Source organism: Atractosteus spatula, chromosome 9 (genome assembly GCF_055471065.1).
Source record: "Atractosteus spatula isolate fAtrSpa1 chromosome 9, fAtrSpa1.hap1, whole genome shotgun sequence".
Lineage (NCBI taxonomy): Eukaryota > Metazoa > Chordata > Actinopteri > Semionotiformes > Lepisosteidae > Atractosteus > Atractosteus spatula.
Genome location: NC_142714.1, coordinates 12,098,326 through 12,122,125, shown reverse-complemented (window position 1 = coordinate 12,122,125; position 23,800 = coordinate 12,098,326). Strand labels below are relative to the sequence as shown.

Below are 23,800 nucleotides of genomic sequence, written 5' to 3'. Positions count from 1 at the left end.
ATAACAGCTGAGCACTAAATGGGGGCTGGGGTGAGCGATATCCCATTAGGGACTAGCCTTCCATCACTGAGAAACAGGCATCTAGATCCCAAAGGGCAAGTAAAACTTTGAATGATGGGCTTGGTCATGCCCATTTTTAATGTATCCTGAGAAAAGAGACTTTTACAAAAACAAATGTACTTTTATCCATTTTACAGTTGTTCTTTTTTACCTGAAATCAAAAGACAGTGGTTTTGTTGTGTACCTTCTAATGATTCAATGTATTACTTCAGCTGCTCCTGAATTCTCTTCAATGTCTTGTTTCTGCCTCACTAAAAATAATCTTCAGGTACTGTGTACTATTACTGCATTCCAATGTCGTGACAAATCTGCAGACAAATACCTTTATACATGTTGGGTACACTGACATGATAAGACCATTCTAATTTCAGGCTTCAGTGTGGGCTTCTTGCTCTGTGGGCTCATTTGGCTCTGCTGCACTGGTTCATGATTTTTCTTTTCAGTAGTTAGAGAAAAACAGTCTCTTTAATGATTATTCATTTAGAGTAACTCATATTGCCTTTGTTGCCACAACAACTTGCATGTTGTGGACTTCATTGTAAAGCCAAACAATTTCCTAGAGGCTACCATTGTTCTCTGCAATTTGTACTCTCTACAATGGCTTCCTGTTGATAGGTGAAAATAGCTGACATTCTGTCATTTAGGTTCCTAAAATTACACAGGCAGATTAGATTAAAATTACTTGCTTTTTTATGAAAATGTACCCAGTACATGTTTATTTGTATAGTGTAGTTGTAACAAAAGCGTTCTTTCAGGACCCTATGCAGACAACACAATCCGGGGAAGAGTGAGGAAAACACGGGGAAAAAAGCATGCAAGGGGGCTGGAAGGAAAAGAGGGGGCATGTCCATGGTGCACTGGTGTTCTGGGGGGTGAGTCCAAGGCAAACAGTCCAAAGAGTGTCCATAGGGAAATCCTTGACGAGGCAAATGTCCAGAGCCGGGTGGTCCATCCAAGACAAACAAAATAAAGTTAAAAGCCTGTGCGGAATCCGGCGAGGGGTTGTAGACAGACATGACAAAGTTAAAAACTGGAGCAGAATCCGGCGAAGGGTCGGGGGTAAAAAGGGGGACGGGACCACGCACTCCAGGTCCCGGACTCGGCTGATACTGGAAAACAATGCAGAGAGTGAGCGGTTGGCTTAAGTAGGGAGGCAGGAACCGGGAGCAGGTGCACAAAATCAACTCAAATGTGAAAGAGCCGGAGCGGCCTTAAGGGGGAGGGACTACAATCGTGACAGTAGTGTGCTATGGCCATGGTTTAATAATGAGAATAATGATAGAGCTGAGAAGGGGGGGGGGAATTCTAATACCATGCAAATAAGGTTGACTACACCAACATCTGCATAGCTTGAAGGCAGGTATTTATGCCAGTTTCGGGAAGAGATGCCCTTATCACAGCTGCAGTCATCCATAAGCATTGCATGTGACATGAACACAGCTTACAATAACCAGCACCATACCTCACTGTCCTATGATGTACTGCTTAACCTTTTCCTGCTGCATAGTCTTCCTTTCATATAGCTAGGGAGTGATAGTAGAACAAGTGTTCACTGACTGGATTCCTGGATTCCTGCTGATTACTAACTCAGCTGGCACCTTATAACAAAAGCACTTTTATAAAAATTACTTCCATTTTCTGCACACCATCACTTTAGGCATGTTATTCAGTGACAGCAGACATTCAAATTCACAGGAACTTAAGATTCAAATCCATTATTTTGCTTGACCCAGTCTTTAGTGTAAAACTGGCAGGGGTAGTTGTTATTTAGCTTATTGTTAGTTTCAGGAAATGGATCTCTGTGGGGATCCCTGGCCTAGTTCAGGCAGGAGGTAGCAGAGGAGAGATGGTGCTTTATCTGGGGTCATTCTGGTAGTAAGGTACAGTAGATAAAAGGCAAAGCATACCCTTGTTTTAATTTGAAAAGAAAGACTGTCTGTATATACAGTTGATCTAACATTGGTGCAGTGCCTTGAGTTTCAATGGCTTGCTTTGTTGTTCCAGAAATAACAAGGTCTGTGATAACCATTTTTTCAGAATACACAGTTAATATGGCACCACAAATAAATGGTCCCCACATGAACTGTTTGTGCTCAGAGGAAGTATTCTTCCTATAAAATTTTAAGAACTTTAAATAAGTGGCAAAAATAGACCATTATGACCAGTGGGTACTGAATAGGTTTACAAACTATTAGAAGTACAAGGGCGGTACTTATTATGTAGGAAGTGAAGAGTTAACTAGAGAATTATATATTAAAATAAAAATTTGGAAATGCCTAGGGAATTATTTAAATTTTTACTTTCATTTCCTGAAACCTCATTGTTATTTGAGGTTAACAGTTCCTCCTCTCAGGAAATTTGTCATGAGAAGAAGATGTATATGTATGCAAATACATGTTTCTGTAAGAAAGAAATACAAGAACATTTCACAGCAATTATAAATGCTGTACACACTGGCCCCAAAATTAATCCTTCACTCCCTCTTTTTTCATCTCTGCCTTCTGATTCTTATATGTTAAACTGTGCTGAACTACATTTTCGGTGCCTTCTTTCGGTTCAAGCTTTTGTGACTGTATTAGAAAGCTGTACAGTGTGTTTTGCTATTTATGTATTTGGTAGAAATTCCTGTAGAAACCATTTTTATGTATTTAAATTTCTGTCATATTTATGAAATGTTCATTCCAGCACTTGTTAACTTTCTAACTGGAGACCAGTCTTTCTAGTAATAATGTGTTGTGAAATTTGTAAGTGAAATCCCAAAGGAGTGTTGATTCTCTAGTTTCTGAAGAGAGATTAGTTTTCCAGTTGTAGCATATTCTAGATGTGCATTTCTGATGCAGAGTTCCCTTGAAGCATTGACTGCCTGTCACTTTGTTTGTACTACCTGATCCACCCCAGAAGAAACATCTGCCTGAGGAGGGATAGACAGCAAACCAGTTTAAAAATTCCCATCAGTTTCTTATGATATGTTTGTCTTGCAATTCTGTTTTCACTGTTTGGAGATTATGGCCTTGCAGGGGAGTTAAATCCTGGTTAATTTGGGTTTTAAACTGGACCAAGTTAATGATCTCCTTCAAAGCCTTCTGTAATCCCACATCTGAGACATCTTGTGTCAGATGGAGTGTTCTTTAACAAGAAGTAATTTACTTTGCTGAAAGTGGGTGCAGAGGGTCTGGGGGTGAAAAAAAGACTCACAGTATAATCCACTGTCATATCTTCCTGCAGTCTTTTCAGTAGTTGATTTATATCTTGGCTTCTTTGCAACATTTAGAAATTTCTGTTTTTAATTGGACTTTTCATTCTAAAAATACCTGTGGTTATTGTAAGAGCTGCTCTGTTTACCAAACATTTTTTTAAATCATGTCTTTTTTAGGATGCTTTTTTATTTCATAAATCAAATCAACAGAGCCGAGAAGCCCAATGCTTTCGCCTTGGCAAATCTCCGAATGTACAGACGAAATTGAATCAGATTAGCTAAAAATATGAAGGAATTCAGCCATCACAAAAAAATGATTTAGTCTGATAATATAGTTTTAGAATCTATAAACTAGCCAATGAAGACATCTTTATATCTCTTTCATGGTACCACTTTCCAGTCTCCACTGTGACCACTATGAGGATTGATTAATGAACTCGGGTGACAGATCACATCCTATCAGTAATTCCTTATTGAACTCTACATTTTGCAGTGTGTTTGCTTTTTTCATCTCCGTGTTGATATGAACAAATGCCTTTCCTCTTATATCTTTAGAGGTCTTAGATATTGTCTTGGATCTTGTCCTTGACATAGAACAAAAATAAGCCTTGAAATGGAAAAGAAGCTCTATTGCCTCACCCTGGGATTTCATTGTATAAGAAATCATATGTTCCAGGTGCCTAGAGGCAAAGATCTGTATTAGTTATACTGTATATACGTTAATGAGCTTGAGGTCATTCCTTGTATTCTCTGGAAAAAAAAGTAATAAGTAGTGCTTTATGCTTGTCATGGTGGCAAGAATGTTTGCCTTTGTTCTGCTTAAGGCAACATCTGTCAGTCATGAATAAAATTGTTTTTTTCTTATCCAGGAACTGTTAATTGTATAGGTAAATAACATGCAAGTTACTCGCTTAAAGACTGAAACCCCTGTGCTGATTTCATGTTGCACATTGTTTGAAGTTCTGCTCTTTGACTTATATTTTATAAGCACACTAATCATATTCTCATGATATTTGTTTTCTTCAAGACAACTCTGACACTGGTTAACGGTTCTCTATGTCTGACCAGGCATGGATAACTTGTACATTTAAAGTGATTTGATAAACTAATTGTTTTTTTCTCTATCAAACAACTCCAATTTTTGTGATACAGTTAGCTTCAGTCACCTTCTTTAGTGCAATGCAGAGAGACATATTTGTTGTCTTTTATCATATCCTGTTTCATTAAAACAGAGATGATTATTATCATAACACTCATTTTCTGGCTGTAACGTGCAAGTATTTTTAATGCATCATGGCAGTTTTAGTTTTAGCAGTTTTGAAGGTGAGGATTTTTTTTCAGTTACTGTATACCATATAAACAACTATAACTATAAAAACCTGCTATATGATTTAAACATATACAAAAAAAGAGGTGGAATTGTATTGCTTCTGGAGCAGAACTGGGTGGTCTGGTTTACAGAAGCATAAAACGTAAAATCGCAAGTCCTCTTTTTAACTACTAGAGCATACTTTACAGTTCCTGGAATCTCCCATCGTGCTCCCTGTGTTTGGCCTAGCTGTAATGATGAGAATATGTTGTATTTATGAAGATTTACTTTTGGTGAATTTGTGTAACTTAATTAAAACAATGCAAATTTATTATGATTACAGTATGTAAGCGACTTGGTCATTTGCAACACTGATAGAATATCATGTAGAATATCATATAGTCTCAAGTTCTGCCAAATTGCTCTCTGCTTCTTAATAAAATATATAGTAAATCTTAGTTCATCATGTAACAAGCCACTGCCGAATAAATGAGTTGAAACTGGGTTGTGTTTTCTGTGAAACAGTCTCGTGCATTACCTTTGACTTTGGACAGAAGAGTCGGCCTGTGTTGTATTTCTTTTGGCTATCCTGTAGCACAGTAGCACTGTGTGCCAAGTCATTTCTCAATGTTCTAGCCAAATAGCAATCTGTGAACAGATATACAATAGAAGGTGATTGAGAAGCTGCCTGTTGTGAATGGCCCATTACTGTAAGTACAATTATTTAATGTACAAACCCTGAGCTACACATAAACCTAGGCTATTTGATGGTATTCTCTCTGTCTGTTATGTGCAAATTTCTTATTTGAATTTTATAAGACTAATTGAGACAACAGATCTTTAAATGGTTTGCGCTGTTTCTCAAGCTCTACGTCAACACACTATCTAAATAAAATTATTAGCAAACATTCATTTATATTTGTTCTGTATATTTAATTTTTTGCTGTATACATTATCATAAAACAGCTGCATCATGAGTTTTGCAATGTGTGGAGCACACATCCTTAGTCTTCATGCAAAAGCTATGAGGTATTCCATCAAAGTTTGTAACAGACAGACACATTTTTCTGAAAGCTTTAAATGCAGCATCACACTTTTTATTGTGGGAACATTGGTCTCTTGAGAGGGTGATGGGAATTGTATAGAGATGGAAATGCTTTGTATGGAGGAAAGACATGGTGTTTTTATTTACCAAGTTTAGAATTACTAGGGCCACTTTTGAAAAGTCCTTCTCCCATTCTGAAAATGTGTCACACAGTGGTGGGTTATTGAGTTTTCTTATGATGGTAGAGAAGGTCTTAGTTGTTCTAGTCTAACTTTTACTTCACACACATGCACAAGCAATATTTTTAATTTAGCATTTGTAAATAAAATATGCCTTTTAATACAGATGTAAAGTAGAAAGACAGACCTTTTAAAGCTCTGCTACTCATTGCATCACAAATGCTTATTCACTTTTTTTCAGCATTTTTTCCTAGGCCAAGTGGATATTCCACTCCAGTTGTCATGCCAACAGATTGGCATTACCTAGCGGTGCTTATTCACTGAAGTGAGACTTACACTCTTCAGAAGTGCAGTCACTTCCAGGTCTATGAGCATAAGACACAGGAGCAGTTTGCAGTGCAAGGCACAGGAGCAGCCTGATGCCATGTTGGATATCCACTTACAAGCACTAGTTTTCTACAAAGCTCCCAAATTATTAAAACAGCCTCTGCTCGGTAGTTTTATGTCTTCAGTTCTGCTCACTGGACAGTTTTAATCTTTGTTCCTTAAGATACAATGTTTAACTCATCAAAAGTATTACCAGTGGTATAAATAGGTTGTGAGGACTTCTGTATTTCCTGTCTTGGCTAGGATTTTGAAACCCCATCCTCCTGTTTATAAGACGGACACTGTGCTTCTGGTAAAGAGGAAGTTCCCCATTATTTTGATATTTTCAAGAAATGGCTGGATTGGATCCTCAGGTCAATTTAGCTTCTAGCCTGCCAGATGCTTTCTTCTCATTTGTAACTATTCTTAGTCTCATTGTTAGCTTGCTTGGACACTTTTTACATAGGAAATATTGCTCCATATAGTGTTCTGCTGTGTTGCCAGCAGTATTTTCTGTTGTGCAAATTTATTTTAATTCAGCAGAAATGGTGCCATATTATTCATATCTAGCATCAGGTTTTGCAATATCAGCTTTTGGTGTTTTGGCTGCTATTTCAGTAGTCCAGCATGCCTCACCTGGGATTTAAATTTCTCCAGTTGTCCCTCTCACATCTTGTTCATTCCAGCCATTGTGTCCACATCTCTTAACAGGTGAAGCTTCTGTGATAGACAGTATAGACTGAAAGTGCCACGCTCTTATACAGCCTGGCTCTAATTTGATTAGCCTCTTCAGATAAGAGGAAGCCAGAGGGTTATTATTGACTCCACATTTTGTTGCTGAGAGTATTCATGTCTCAACAGAAAAATGTTGCAAAATGTCAAATCATGATCTTGAACTGCATTTCCATTGCCTTTGGCTTAGGTGGCTTGAGAACTATTTATATCTAAAGCAAATATTAATGAACTTTAGCAAGTTAAGTTCTCTCTTAGCCATAGTGTCTGAACGAAGCAAATTGTTACTTGCAAGCCTAACAATTTTACAAGTGTTGGACTCAGAACTGAAGGTTTTTACCTGTTCTGACTGCCTGGTTTTCTTATTGATTTTAGTATCAGTTGGTATTCAGAATGCTATAATCCAAGTTCCCTGAATAGTTAGAAATTAGAATTGTAAAGAACATGCAAAGAAGTTTAGTAATATTTCTAATACTGCACACAATCTCTTAAAGTCATGAACTGTAAATTCTGCTCTGCAGCAATTCAGACTGTTTTTCCAGCTGGTAAAATTCATTGACTGCATCTTTGGAAAGGGCAGAGACATGTTAAGTGAGACTAGAAGGAGATATTCCCCATGGCTGGCTCATTTGACTCTTGCACTCAGGCTCCAAGTGTAAAGATGAACGCACTCACTTTCATCTTATGCATGAGGGTTATAATAATAATCTTTTCCTGTTCCAGAGAAAGGACACGGTTATGAATCTTGCTGTCACATCTCAAAGAACTAAGTCCTTGTAATTTTATTCATTTTTGTATTTTTTTGCATGGTTTTTTATTTACTTTGGAGCATCTGAGTTTGTCTCTCCTTGGAAGGCAGCAGCAAGGCTGCCACTCTACTGCTGTTTTTTTATTCAAACCTTTTCAGTACCGTTCTGCCACTTGTCCCTATCAGGGCTCAGGCCTGCCTGCCTGTGTGCCTCCTCATCTGCTGTGGTGCAGGTGTCTATGCCTTTTGTAATGTGGGACCTTGTTAATGTGCAGCTGCTACCTGCAGCCTGGAGTCTCCTGGACTGTTGCAGGAGTCTGTGTAGTTGGGCTCGCTGTGTAGCTTCAGTTCTCAGTGTCTGGTAGAGGATAATCCTTCTTTTTTGATTCCCTGTGCTCCTTCCTGGACTTTAAATTTATGGTTCCTCCAAATGTTTTTCCTAGATATCAACACAATGTTAAGAGTTGAGTTTGTTTTTGTGTCTGCTGACATGTGTTGCTGCTGTATTTATCTTCCACTTGCAGACCTGCCATCACAAATTCCTGTTTCGACTGTGGTTTGTGCTGCTGTTGTGGACATTACTGAGGTGTCGTTGAGCCAGAACATTTCAGAGGTTTCCTGCTTTCATCTTCATTTGGCTTCTCATTGCACTGAAGAACCTAAAAAGGGTACAATGGTTTTTTATACGTAACCTCCTGAAAAATGGCTGACTCAGATGTTTTTTTTTGGAAAGCGCATTGTTTGTGAGGCTTTAGGGAACAAAGTTTCCTATTTTCTTTGGCTATAGTTATGGCTCTCAGCAGTTCTCTTTTCCAACTGTAAATAAGTAGCAAAGATCACCAAGAGAGATAGAGTGTTGGAGAAACAAGCACTTGTAAAAGATTAGTACCTTCAGTCATGAACAGTGCTAGTTTCAAAGTCAACTGCAGCTAAAAAAAACTGTCTTGATGTGTTTGTGACTGTTGCCATATTCTTAGGTTGCACAAATCCAATTTCAGTCAGTGAGTAATAAATCTCTGCTTTGCTTTAAAATAATTCAGATTCCTTATCAAATGTTACATTATCTGACCATGGTTTGTTTGCAAAATCAAAGACAAAAAATACAGATATTTACAAATGTTTACAATAAAAGTACCTGGGCCCAACCTTTTACAGAACCAATAAATTCTCAGTTAAAAAGATATCCCAATATCTGACACACACAGAAAATTAGTAACAGAAAGGAATAGTACATCTTAAATAATAAAATTTCCCTTAAACAAGGTACTGACTTCAATATGTTTAGCTGTTTTGTACACTCAAGAAATTACATTTAAAGGAAAAACTAACAGCAAATGCAACTTAAGGTTCATGCAATTTGTTACTGTATCTCAGAAACCCATCAGTTCTTAGTCTTGTCATTACTGTGTCAGAAGGTAGAGAGACGACATGGGCTATTTTTTTTTTGCTCATCACACCTTAGCTTAGCATAGAAGTGTAGCATTGAATAGTGGGTAAGTCTGGGATCATGTCCTTGTTGCAGACATTACCATTGTACTTTAATATTTTTTGAGTATTTCAAGTTTCTCTAGTCCATCCAGCTGTTTAATTTGGTACTAGCAGTGCTGGGGGATAATCCCTGCAATGGACTAGTGTTCAGGGGACAGTCACTTAAGATCTCTGCTTAACAGCATGGAAACAAGGATAAGCTTTGGCCCAAAGAGCTGTTTGGCCCAATGTCACTTGGATACTGAAATATTTACATACCCCACATCTTATGTAAAATAACTGGAAAATCCAGTACATTGTTATAATGAAAAACAAAGGCAACATGCAGGTAAAAGTTTGTAAGCTAACATCTTAACTTACAAAAAAGATACCTCTTTTCAGAAAAAGTTTGTAATTACATCTTTTCAGTGATTTTATTCTTTAAGAAAGACTGAATTATATCCACTGAAGAATTATATCCACTGTTCACATTTTTGTTAATATATTTTAGTAAAAATCAATTGTTTTAGACTATGTACAGTAGATTATATATACTTCAGAGCAGTCTTTAGCAGTACAATCTTGTTTTGTGATGAACGTCAGTAGCAGGTAGCATTAATTTTAATACTTTCCGTTATTCACAGTTTTGTTAGAAAATTGACAATTCTGAAGGTTTATCATTGTGAATTTCCATAAATAAATAGAGTGTTTACATTATTTACAATACTCTGTATAGTTCATCATCTTTATATCACAATGTTATTGTTTTTTATGCTTTACTGTTTTACCATGTTATACCAAAATCATTTTTGGAAAGAAAATGACTTCTTATTTTCCGTTTCCTACTACATTGTCATTCAGAACATCTGTACCATCCCTTCACCGCATTGCTGAACTGAACTGTCAGCCACAGAACTGTGTGACCTTGAGACGTTTTGCTTTCACCACTATTTTTCTGTTGTCCTACAGAAAGAGATAACAACAGTCAGAGGAGGTTGACCGAAGCAAATAGTGTAGCTGTTAACTTTGCAGCAGAGTCTTCAGTGTCATGTTGTGTTGGCCAGCTTCCCAGTGATACTTAACAAAAAAATGTTACATTTATTGCAATGCACTTTTGACCACAGGTCTTTAGTTTTCTGAGGTTCATGCCAAAGTTGTTTTCCATAGTTTATCTCACAGTGAAGGAAGTCATGAATGCAAACTCTTATTGGGGAAAAAATACTCCTGGCGAAACAACAACACAAGGCAACCATCCGCTGAAGGCAGTTTTTGCAGTTAGGTGTTTGTTGTTGTTGTAGCCTGTTAAACAGTTGAACTGTTGGCCTGATCAGGTGGGCCCCATTGTAAAGCAGATGATGAGTGGAGAAACTGCTACAGCGTTTACTGCAATGATTCACAAGCGTGGTGCTGGCCAGCAGCAGAGAACAAAAACCTCTGGTTGTCTTTAGACCCTCTTCCCATTACTGATCACTAACCCTAACCCATCCATTTTCTGACCGCTAATGTCAGTTCAGGGTTGCAGGGGAAGCCAGAGCCTATTCCATTATACAAGGGGCACAAGGCAGGTTACCGTGGACAGGACACAAACACAGATGAGCCCACACTCACACCAGAGCCAATTTTCCCAGAAGTCAATTGACTTACCAGCATGTCTTTAGACTGTGGGAAGAAACTGGAGCACCCAGAGGAAACCAACACAAACACAGGGAGAACAATCAAACATCAGGCAGGTCATCATCAGGCACCCCAGGCCCAGAATTAAACCCAGAGCACCACTGAGCTGGGCATATCTTTTTACATTTTGGAATTGACCAGTTCTTAATGCAGCACATCACGAACATATTTCTTAATACACTGAATTACTGGATATACTGGAGATCTGTAAGTATTGTAGCTGGTTTGTTATGGAATGGTATGGCAGTGGATAGCTAGTTTTCCAAGAATTTATATAAAGAACGGCTGATGAATTTGTATGAGCCTACAGTGGTGGAGATTGCCTCAAGTGTTCCTCTGTCTTTTTGAAGATAAAAAGTGGGTCCCTTCTTTACCCAAAGGTTGTGGGAGTCTGGAACAAGCTTAAGAGCTATGTTGTTGAAACAAATACCCTGGCTGCTTTCAAGAAATGGTTGGATAAGATCTCCAGATGAATTAGTTACTAAGCCAGATGGCCCAAATGGCTTCCTCTTCTTTGTAACCGTCCTTTTGCTTTATGTTTTAATGTCCTTGGGTTTAATATTTCATTATCATTTCAGAAGTAAGAGAAGATACCTGATATCACAAAGTGAGGGTCTGTGTGATTTTTGAAATACAGTTTTAACAACATTTTATTATACAGATTTTGCCTTTATCACTACAGTGATAAAAGTTTCATTATTTCATATTAATAGATTATTTTTTAAAAATCACTTGATAATATGATTCACAAATCAAGCTTGTAATATAATGCATTTTTTAGGAATCTGCCATCTTTTGGTCATGACAGTGTCCCCCTGTCATTTTACTTGGGGGTAGTTGTGGTGTACTGAATTAAACTTTACCAGCTTGAAGGCTTTTTTTAATTGCAGCTTAATGTTCTGCAGCAGAACCAAATACAAATGGTTCAGGAGGCAGATGAAGCTGCCATCTTTCACCACTCTCTGATTTAATGTTACTCCATGTCGCCAGTGAGCACGTAGGTCTCCAAACACTTCTGTACGCCATTGACTCAAATAGTATGACTGGTGGACCTCTGAAAGCTCCTGCTCAGAGAGGGATTTTGAAGATGAACCAGTCTGGAACAAGTCTGCCCCAGACCATTTGTGGCCATCCTGGTAGTCTTTAGTCAAGCCAGCTGATTCAGCTCCACAGGAGTCCTATCTTGCACACTTTCAGCAGAGGAGGGAAAAAAAACAAAATAAAATACAGGAGCTGCAGTAACAGCAGGCCAACATGAGTCAGACTCCATCCTTTGATTTCCCTAGAGCAGGATCAGAAAGAATAAGGAAATCAAAGCTGTTCATCAGTGTATGATACTTTCATCAGGCTTGTTGGCAGCAGTTTCACAAGTAAGAACATTGTTTCTTTTTTATCAATATAACGAGTACAATTAACTGAAAATCAACAATTGACTTAATTTGATGTAGAAAATTGTTTTATTATTATTATGAAATAGGGTCTCAGTTTTGAAAGCATTTGCAAAAAAAAAACAGAAATGATTTGAAATAAAAGTGTCTGATCAGGATTTCAAAGGTTGAAATACAGTAAGTGCATATCATGGACATAGTAACACAGTGCCCTTTTAGTCTGTTTTAGAATTGTGATTTAATATAAGCAAAGATATTTTTCAATTATTGTTTTAAACGATTAAGGGAATTCTATACGTATTTTGATTGCTTCAGGTCTTATTTCAGGACGTAAGACGTGTAGTAAGACATTGAACAGTATTGCTTTTGTTGTTCCCCATTTGATTGTGTATTGAGATGTAATGTTTTATTTTATTATTTGTAACAAATCACAATATGTTCTGTGGCCAAATTGCAGATGTTTAAGTTATAAAAAAATGAAAGGTAAAAGGTAGGCAGGGATAGTGTTACAGTAAACTCTGCAGATCTCAGCTCACTTATGTTTTTATGACGTGGAAAGGAAATGTATTAAAACAAGTATGAGCTAACCCTAGGGATGTCAGCATGGAAAGACATAATGATTGATGTTTAATTAAGTCTGTCGCTCTGACGGGAATTCGGTATCACTGCCAGCTCAGCTAAAGCCCCTGCTTCCTAATACTGTCTCTTCTCCAGGCCTTGCAGATCATCTGGGAGACGTGGGAAGGCATTTCTTTTCATCTTATCTGAGTACTGGCACTAGAGTGGGTATTTATTTGTAACGCAGGTGCCCAGGAAGCAGTTCAGGGGCAATGCCAGCACTCATTTGGGGTCAGTTGACTCTCCAGTATTGAAATGAATCAAGGGTTGTTCTCCATGACTGCAAAATGGCCATCTATAACAGACTGTCTATGTTTAGCTGACCCGGTACTGTATCTACCAGTAACCTAGAATTAACAAAAGTATTTATAGAATGAAAATATTTGAAAACACTTAGTTTGCTAATCTATTCATTCATGTTGTGTGCCTATACTATTGGGTTTGTGTGGTTAATACGAGTAGGTAGGTAGTCATTCAGGAATAAAGGAAGTACTCCATAAATCCAAAAACCTCATTTCTGCAGAGCATTTAGGTTGCACAGTCCATAATCACTGACAGGTGCACATGTAGGGAATCCCTGTGACCTACTTGTGGTTGTGTCTTTGTTCCTGTCAAGGAAGAGTGATTGTGCCGCAGAAAGGTGTCGCCTTTTGTTCTGACTCCAGAGCTAAAGGCAGTCAGGGCATTGTACCGACAGAGCAGAGGCAGGAGTAACACGAGCAATCTACAATATGTGATACCAATTACATACCAGGCATTTTGAAAAGTAAATGAATCAGTTTATTGGCAAACAGGGAGCAGTTTTTCTGGAATGCATTTTTTATCAACTGAGTAATATTGTTTACAGTGCTGGAGATCACAGATGAATGTTGGCAACTGTTCTCACGTTACAACAGTGGGTATAAATATGTGAAATAAACAACTACACTTGTGTAAAACAATATCCATCTAAATAATATTTGCACTAACATCTGGAGTTAAGATCTAAGAAGAAGTCTTAGAGACACCCAGACTTTTATTACACCAGTGGATTCCTCACAGTAATGTGTTTTGTTTTTCATGGATCTCTAGACTATGTTTCTAGGTCTTCATCAGGGCAAATAGGATCGTGTTTTTTATTCCAACCTGCCCAATATGTTTATGCATCCTTGCCATTACTTTATTAATGCAGTGTACAGATGGATGACATGCTGATTTAAAGCACATTACCTTTTTCAGAAAATATTAGCAATAATACAGCTGAGACTATAATGATTATTTGGTGCTTTGGAACACATTGATTTGTATTGGCAACTCATTTAGAGTCATTTATAAGTTTCAATTACTTACAGCGATAGCAGTTATGTGGGTGAATACTTAATTATTTCCCTTTGATGTCATTTGCATGCATTACACATGGTACCTGAGGGATAAATATTTAGAAAGACATCCTTGGTTTTCATGTTTTTAAAAAATTTATGTATTCAGAAACCAATGCAAAATCTAAGTATACTGTATATGATGAGTTAAAGCCACATATTAAACAAAAAAAACACATTGGCTTTCCAGTACACTCTAAAACATCTCCAATAAAGATGTACAAATAAAACCCTGACTGGTTAGAACATAAAAAGGCTACGAACGAGAGGAAGTCATTCTGCCCATCTGATCTTTTTGGTAGTTAGTATCTAATTGTTCCAAGGATCTCACTTATTCATTTCTTGAAATAAACAAGGGTACTGGCTTCTACAATTTGGCTAGATAGTTTGTTCCATATTTCCTTGACCCTCCCCATAAAGAAATGCCTGATGTTCTAGGTTTCAAATGCACAATCACGTAGTTTGCATTTGTATCCTGAACACAAGTACATTAATTCAGGTTGGCTAAGAGTATGGCATTCATTGTGCCCTCTATTAAAGCACAGAGAAAGGCAAACAGTTCCAGTATGTTCCAGTGAACCTGCAGTTCAATACAATCAGGCTCGAAACAAAAGACCAACTGCATGGCCCTGAGTCGGTCTCTGTGATGTTTTGCAAGGACAGCGGAAGGGGTTAGGTTCCATATCAGCACTGAAAAATTGTCCTCATTATACCTCTGCCCAGTTAATTAAATATTCATAACAGGTGGACACAAAATGTGATTTGAGATGTTGTGTAGTAAGGTCAAGCATGAGTGCCTCTCCTTTTTCCCTTTCAGTTATGGAAATTCTTGGCTTTTGTATTTCAGCAAAGTTAGTACTAGGTTTCAACTGATATTAACATTCAGTTTTGTTCCAGGCAAGGTGTTGTTATGATTAAAGTGGTATGATTCTTTTTGCTAATTTTCTTTAATCCATTTGATGGTATGGTTCCGCCCACTCTGGTTAGAGAAAACAGTTATTTTTTCTGTTTTCAACTGAGCAAATGCCATATTTAGCCTGCCCTTCATCATCCTTAACAAAATAGTAACAACCTTTTTTTCCTGTAGCCCCTCTGATAGGGCTTACCAGATTCATTTTGGCGTTAGAAATATATGGGTTCACACACGCTGGTGGAAACTGACCCAAAACTGACCCTGGCATGAACCAGATTAGAACACCAAATTGAGCTTTATCAAACTTACTTAAGGAACGTTCCTGTTTGACCATGTTTGTGTTCAAAGGATGAACAGTTTGCATTAACATTGATATCAGGGTTGCTGAATTATACATGAAAGACATAGGCAGTACAATACTAGGAGGCACAGTTTGCCAGGCTGTGTGCTCTGTGATCTTTAGAAGCATTGACAGGTAGCCTTCTGGCAACATAAATGCTTGCTTTATGTCTGAAAAAATTCAAGATCACTAGCAGTCTAATTAGGACACTAAGTCTGTCAGACCTGCATTGCCATCTTTAGAAATTCAGGTTCAACTGGAGAGTTAACAGGTTAGTGTGCACCCTGCAAAGGAACAGATACAAATAAAAAACAGAAATAAAAGAGTCTTTTTCAGGTATAAGCTCAGGGTGCTCACTCTTTTTCTATTGCTCAGGGTAGGATTGATCTCTACTTTTATCTATTTTTGCTAAAGGACACTAGAGTATCTGCTTGTGTGTATTACTGATGCCAGTGAGCTCTGCTTATAACTACCCATCATCCAATTCTCACTTGGGAATTATTATTATAATTATTATATAATTATGTTTAAATCTGATGAAGTAGTCTACTTGATGGTTTGTTTAAAGCTTCTCATTACAATACATGTTTATGTAAATGTTCACATTGCTAAGCAGGTGAACCCAAAGACAGGAATCATGTAAAACAGAACTGATTGAAATTTGCTGAATTAGTGAAAGTCGGTAAAGTTTTTACCCCATTGTCATTTTACAAAATTGAACATTGAGTAGTCACTTTATCATAGAAGTCTATACAAGATGTACTGTTTGAAGAATAAGCTTTTAACACTGGTTTATATACTGTATGTGTATTTTATGCATAGTGATGTTTTGCACAGCAAGCACTTGGCTTGAAAAAATAAATTATTAATTGCTGGCTAAAGCAAACAGATGAAAATTCTTGAGCAAAACTAGGATTTTACTCTAGCATCTTGTTGACAAGAGTCTGTTATGGAACTGGCCCACAGAAAGCAGCTATGTCCACAAAATTCTGGTCAGATTCACCAATAATACAAAAAATAAGAAGTGTTAAATCTATATTTCAAGCCACATATTGCAATTGTCTTTTTTACATAAGTAAATGTGATGCATATTGGTAAACCTTTTCCTTAGGCAGAACAATTAATTCATTTTTCCATTTATTTACGCATTTAATGTATTTTTTAAATTAACCATTTTACAGTTCTATTCTAAAATGAAATGGGTCTCTCAAAAAACACAGGATGTAGAATGGGTTATTATAATGTGCACCAAATGTGCAACAGACACAGAGCACGATCCAGCAGATGATTTTTTATATATTTAAGACATTTCAAGGTGTTTAAAACTGTATAATTAATTACACTAATTTCTAGATTGCTCTTGTTTTTTAATTGACCCAGTCTAGCATGTAATCTAGGCTGACTGGATCTGTTTCATTTCAAATTGGAGATGAAGAGCAAAGCCCTGCATTCTTCCACAAAACTGCACTTGACTAAAGGGTTTGAAATAAACATCTAGAAACCTGCTCCACCCTTGGGCATGACTATTGATCTTTCCAGGAAGCCAGCCTGTATTGCGAGCTTTTATTTCAGCAAATTCAGATCCCCTTTGCTGTCTATGAATCAGCGATTTGTCTGTACATGGTTGAAAAGCTTTTGTTTTAAATCAAATGCACGAGGCATGAGGGTAGGAGTGTGTGAAAGTAGAATCATTTATTGAGTTTTTAGAGGGTCAATCTCCTTGCTATAGGACATTAAGGGGAGGCTAAGACCCCTTGCTCGGTGAAAGGTGACCCAGGGGTGGCTACAAAGGTGGAGGTGAGAGGTGGGATGCACAACGAGTGAAGAAGAGGAGGTGACAAGTGGTATATATGGGAGTCTGAGAAATTACATCAGGATTAGTTGTGGGTTGCATCAATTCAACTTAATCTTCATTCCTCCCAAACTTCTGTTAGAACTCCACAATACTTAATTAAAAGGATAACAGTATATATGGTTGTATTGTCAAAAATTATGTTGATCAAACTTTAGGTTTAAGATCACTAGTGCTCCAGGTCTGCACTGTGAAGATCTTTCTTGAAGAATGAAAAATACACAAAAGTACCGTATTTCTAGAATTATCTTTAGGAGTTTTAACTGTTTTAACTGTGCTTTAAAGTTATACTGAAATATTTTCAGAATATTGCAACTACTGCATATCATTTATTTTTTATTCCCTTTAATGAGCTATATTTTATTGGAAAAAATCTCTATAGCTGTGACAATGCTACACTTATAAAAAAAAGAAATTTCTGTCATGCAATTTGTTTTATCTTTTACATTATCTCAAACCATTATGTGTTTTTGTACTCCAAGAAATAACTTTTGCTTTCTACTTCGTCTGCAGCTGTGTAAAAATAGCTTGTGATGATACTGTATGTACATGGCATAATGAGTCGAAACACAGGAAGGGTCTTAGACTCCAGTCCTCATCACTGTTTTAAATAAAAATAGTGCGTCATTGGGGAAGAGGAAGCACAACCTTTTTTGCTTTCCACAAGCTTGACTAATTTTCAGTTTTGGGAGCTGGGGGTGGGGTGGGGATGGAGATCCTTATCTATTGAACCTTGTCCGTGTATTCAAAATTGCGTTTAGATGCGCAAATATGGAGATGAAATGAGTGTACAGGTGAGAACCAGAGGTTGCAATCTGAGCTCTGCAGAACAGCAAATGTAATGACATACTGAAATATTTCTTTTAAAAAAATGAAGTGATGGTTCTGGCAATTCACTTTTTCCTGTGACATACAAGAAAACTAAAGCAGACATATACTGTAAGCCAGTTCCACGCTACATTACGAGGCTGCGGGAAGAGTAAGTAGCACATATTTCATAATCAGTTTTATTAATAATAATCCTTACACTTATATACAGTAGCACACTCCACTCAAAGCGCTTTACAGATAATGTGGCATCCCCTCTACCACCAGCAATGTGCAGCACCCACCTGGATGATGCGACGGCAGCCATAGTGCATCGGTACGCTCCCCACACACCAGCTATCAGTGGGGAGGAGAACAGATTGATGAAACCAGTTCATAGAAGGGGATTATTAGGAGGCCGTGATTGGTGAAGGCCAATGGGAAATTTGGCCAGGATGCTGGGATAACAGCCCTGCTCATTTCGAGACACACCTTGGGACTTTTAATGACCACAGAGAGTCAGGACCTCAGTTTTACACCTCATCCAAAGGACAGTGCCTTTACAGTATAGTGTCCTGTCACTATAACGAAGCAATCGGGGAATGCCCCCTACTGGCCCCTATAATACCTCATCCAACAACCTTATCTTTGCCAAGAGATGTCTCATCCAGGTACTGGCCAAACTCACACCTGCTTAGCTTCAGAGGGTTGCTAATTGTGAGTTGCAGGGTGATATACTGTAGCTGCTGGCTTCTAAATGAATGAGAAGGAAAATGTGGCACAATCACCTGAAAGTAGATCTAGGGGTGGTCACAGGAATCATGAACAACACCGCCAAAAAGATTGTGCATAAAGGTGTTTACCAAAATGTGCTTTGTGTTGAAAATTATTTACACAAAAAAAGAAAAATAACATTCAGCAAAAATCTAATAAAACATTCTTGCAGTGTTTCATGGAAAGTCCCCAATAGTAGTTTCAAGACTTGTCACAGACAATATATAATAAACAGGCCTCACAATGAAACTTTCAACCAGAAATTACTTTCTATACCATGAGTACCAGGCTAAATTATTTAAACTGTGCTCCTGGCTACAATTAATGGACATGCAAGCCTTTATTTAATATTGGTGTAAGACAGACTTTGTAACCCTAACACAACATAGTGGAACAAACAGATAAGGACAAGACTGTGGATCCACAACAGATAAGACAACAACTAATACATACCGTACATTAACTTGTTTACAGTAATCACATCAAAATACAAAGAGGATAACTTGTTAGAGTAGAATGACACTGAGTAAATAAGAGGAAAGGTTATAATAGACCTCAGTAGAGGTCATGTTGTGAGGGTGTGCACAGGCCTTTTATCACAGAAAGGATTTATAAGGCCACCTCTAGCAATAAATCATGCTGCAGCTTTGCAGTCAGCTCCTCCTCAGTCAACATCCTGTTTCCTTGGCTCCGTCTAACAAGATGAAGTGGCTGATACTACTGAGACCTCGGGCCGGTTTGTATCAATGCAAAAAAGCTCGAAGAAGCCTGTGGCCCTTAATGGAAATGACTATATATGTGATACTGTAATCATTTTTCTTTCAATTATAAATAGAAAACCAATCATTTCTCTTTTTTTCCAAAAGGTTTTTGACTATATATGTTGGCACTGCCTCTCCTGTTCAGCTGGGAGGCGTGTTCTTAATTTTAGTGCTCTGCTGCACCATGAGCAGGCAGATGGGGCCACCTTTTGTTTATCTCATTAGTGAGAAAGCTTCCGTTTCACATCCCACTCTCACTTTCATGCAACAACTCAGCTGTTTTACTATGCAAACTGGTGCAGTCTGTTTCTCTTACCTAATAAACTGCCTAAACAAAGGACTGTCCTCCTGCATAATGTGCCTGGAGACACTGTGGCCTCTGTGTCATTTGAGCTGCAGAATGCACACAGCACAGCAAAGCCCCACTATCCTTTTTAGAAGGAAGAGTTTTAGAACCGGGTTTGTTTCTTGAGGAACCCGGGGAACCTCAACACCATTAATCTCTTCCACAAAGCCTCCCATTTGACCTTTTTGCATACAGGAATTCCCTGCTGTTCCACTCTGCAGAAAATGTTTTTTTTAATAATGATTAAATGAGACTTTTTCATAACTGGATTGTCATCAAGGTTAAGAAACTGGTGTAGTATGAATCGGATATTGACAATGATACTGTAAAAAAATAGAACTGACTCAACCATTCTTATGTGCTGGTGTCTTCCAGCATCTCAAAAATCTGTAAATGTCTTTGAGCATAAAGTGTTGCTGATTTCAAATTTTATTGTCTTTCTTTACAAATTATAAAACAATATTTACAGGTACATCTTTCAAAGGCTGTTTTATAATTTGAAGCAGGCTGTGGTTTTGATGTACACAATTGCATCCAATTTAGTATGAACCTGACCCACAGACTACATTCACTCAGAGTTTAAGTATGATTTTTTGTTACAAAAGCAATAGTGTGCTGCAAAAGTTGCTGCAAGTACTAAATTGTTATTAATAATTTAATTAAAACCCAGTGATGAGAAAGTGCTGTTTTTCAGGCATTCTGATAGCTATAAACTGCAGAGCTTCATTCTGTGATGAAAAACATTCACTTTGCCTTACTCCAGTATACTGTGTACAGCAGAATAATAGGAAATATTATTCATATATTGGGGCATATAGAACATTCATGGCCATCACACTTTTCTGTGCTGCAAATATTTCTAAATAAACTTCCATGTTGGTTTCCCAGTTTCAGATGTTCGGACAGTCTGCTGTGCTGAGTCCTGCTGGTAGGGTTTATCAGAATATGACCATGTTACAGACTTGGCTGACTTCAAGGATTATACAACAGTTGATTAGAGTGGTGTTCTATTTAAAAAGCAGTGCAAAGCAATCAGTGATGAAATAAACTTCCAAACTAATACATAGTCTTCTGTATTCTGGGTTGCAGTCATATTTACTATTTTGGTCAGTAAACTGTTTTCACACTTCTTCAAATTAAATTAATTCACAATTTTGATTTACACATTGGATTTTTATGTGGTGCCTTATGGGAATTATTGTTACCACAAGTTTGGTCCAGCTAAAATGTTTTATTTATATGATATGCAACCTAGTATATATGTGTGTACAGCACATAATAAAAGTCTTTTGTTTCATGAAGTGTTTTTCATGATCAGCCCTGAACAGGACCACAAACCTTCAATGGAGCTCAGATTTGATGAGTAGGGCTTCCATGGCAGAATGGTCATATTTCCCATATCTCAAGAAAGCCAGTGTTAACACAAGCAGCATGAGGAAGTGTGCTGGAATGTTGTAATGTCAGGATGAGCCTGCAGAAAGGGCAGCAAATGAGGTCCATCAGTGCAAGAGGAGTTCTGAAGCAACCAGGCAGCCCCACCCACATCATCAATGGACCCCTTCATGGATCAGTCTGTTATACACAGCAACTAGCGTATCTTTCTGTACATTGTGCTGATGCTAATGTAATCAATACAAGAGGGGAGAGTCGGGCAAGAAAACATAGCTAGGTGTCCTAAATTCAAATCGTTTTCCAATTTGTTTTATTCTATAGCTGCCAAAGAAGTTTATCTCTTAGCCTGTGTTCAGAATCAGGATATTTATAGATGCCTATTTACAGGCTCATACATGTTCTTAATATCAAATGACTTATACCAAGATGAGCTCAGGGTCCCACATGACGATAAACTATGTGACCTTTAATCTTGTGGTTAGAGAGTCCTGTGATGCTCCCACTTTTGGACTTTTACATTTATGGTTTCAGTAGTTTTAGAAATAGGTCTGAAAGTCAGAAGTAATAGTGCTAGTGTTATCAGTTGTTGTAACTGTATTGTAGTAGTGCTAACAGCAGATGTGGTGGTTCTAGTAAGTGCTGGAGAAGAATGGGGGGGGGGGGATCTTTTGTTAACACCATAGACTCAGAGGAATCCTCTGAAAGTCATTAATGACATTTCCAGCACTTAAAGATGTGAACTGAGATAAAAGAAGTGAAATCGACAGTGTCCCATAACCAATACACACCCTTTTCCCAACCGCCCTAGGGAAGTGAAAGGCAGATCAGAGCATGGCAAACAGTCTGTCAGATCACTCAAGCAGACGCATCATCTGCTAAAATTATTTGAAACTGCTATTACAGTAAGCTGCCTAAGAGGGCATGGTTGGTCCTGACAGTGGGGAATAGCGCAACAGATATAGTTTAAAAATAGTATTTTTTGTAGTGTACATAGTGTTTTTCTCTCAGACTACTAAGTACTACACTCCAGAAGACATTTTTTTATTTTAGTGTTGCATTTTATTTATTGAGAAACCATAGGATAATACAGCTTCTGGTGACAAATCTGTATCTTATCATGCAGAATGACTTTTTTTTTAATAATGCAACCTTTTTTTCTGCATAGGCACTTGGTTAAACTGCAGCCTGTGCAAAAACCATAGAAAGATTTAGCCTTTTTTAACCAGTAGTTTCGAGTTAAACCAAAGCAGCTTCCTGTTCTCCCTTGAACTTCCTGTTAAGTACTGTACAAGTGATTGTTGTGCTTTTATCAAGATGTATTAAGACACAAAGACCTGTCCATCCTGATACCTCTGTTTCATTCAGCTGTTAATATATACCCTTTGTAAGAAACAACATTGTTCTCCAGAACAAGAGTTATGGCATCTTCTGGGTGAGTTAAAATGCTTTGCAAAAACTTGTCACACAGTAGCCTGTTAACTCCTTAATTCCTTTTCAGAAATTAGACATGAAACTGACAAACCTCATTTACAAGTATCTAATTCATGTGAGAGTACTGTTCTTGTTTGTTGTTGTTTTTTTGTGCTTTTGGTAGGAAGGCAACAGTGTTGAAACATATTTTGTTTTCATTTTGCTGAAAAAGTAAATGTTTGAAGATTTTTGCAACTGTAGTTGAACTGACATGCTGAGCAGTTTTGAAAAGTTCAGTTAAATATATCAATTAATTTCAATGCGAGAAATAGTCTCTGGTATTCTGCTTTACTGAATTTTATTCAGTTTTCAGTCCCAAATCATTTGATGTAATGAAATGGGATATTTGACTCCAAGACATCAGATATTATTTGCAGCAGCACCTAGATGCCTAGTTTAACATTCGCACTATCTGTTAGTAAGCTTATTGCTTTGACAGTTATGATTAAATGTTTTTATAAATTAAAAACGATGTGTTAGCATGGCTCTACAATGGCAATATCAGTGCTTCACTTTTGGTTTATTTTTATCTTAATTCATCTGACGCAAAAGTAGCAGTGTGGCAATGTTCTGTTTGCAAAGTCTCTAACAGGTCTGTGGTGGAGTTATTTTAACATAGTATAGCAGCTCAAGTTAATCAAGCATGCAGAAGACCCACAAGACGCTCTGGAAGTAAACCAAAGCCCTTCCTAAAAACTTATCACTATAGCTTAGAGCTCTGAATACCTGTCTTCTGGTTATATACAGTACTAAAATGTGTTATTATTTTTTCCCCACAAAATTACCAGTCCCAGATAATACAGCTTGTGGACAGATTATAGCTATCTGATCTATGGTATTATAGATATTACAGACCGAGCTATGGACAGGTAGAAAAACAATGTTTTGGGGGGTTTTAGAAAATATATGAACCATTATGGGGTGTGATGTGTGAATATTATTGGCGAAAGCATGCCATACTCACCACATGCAGTAGTTTGACTGAGATCAGGGGTCTGCTGTGGC

At 37.6% G+C, this 23,800-nt stretch overlaps 1 protein-coding gene across 28 annotated transcripts in view; it reads left to right on the top strand.

Moving 5' to 3' along the window:
• The window catches only part of evla (Enah/Vasp-like a), a 79,698-nt gene that overhangs the window by 22,653 nt on the left and 33,245 nt on the right, over positions 1–23,800 (top strand). Inside the window, exon 1 of one of the 28 annotated variants that reach the window (XM_088925296.1) lies at positions 22,659–22,757. The exons of the other annotated variants lie outside the window; for them this stretch is intronic. Within the exon in view, the coding sequence (XP_088781422.1) occupies positions 22,744–22,757 (14 nt within the window). The 5' untranslated portion in view covers positions 22,659–22,743. Of the gene's footprint in view, positions 1–22,658; positions 22,758–23,800 lie in introns of those variants that run through there. 28 annotated transcript variants of the gene reach the window in all.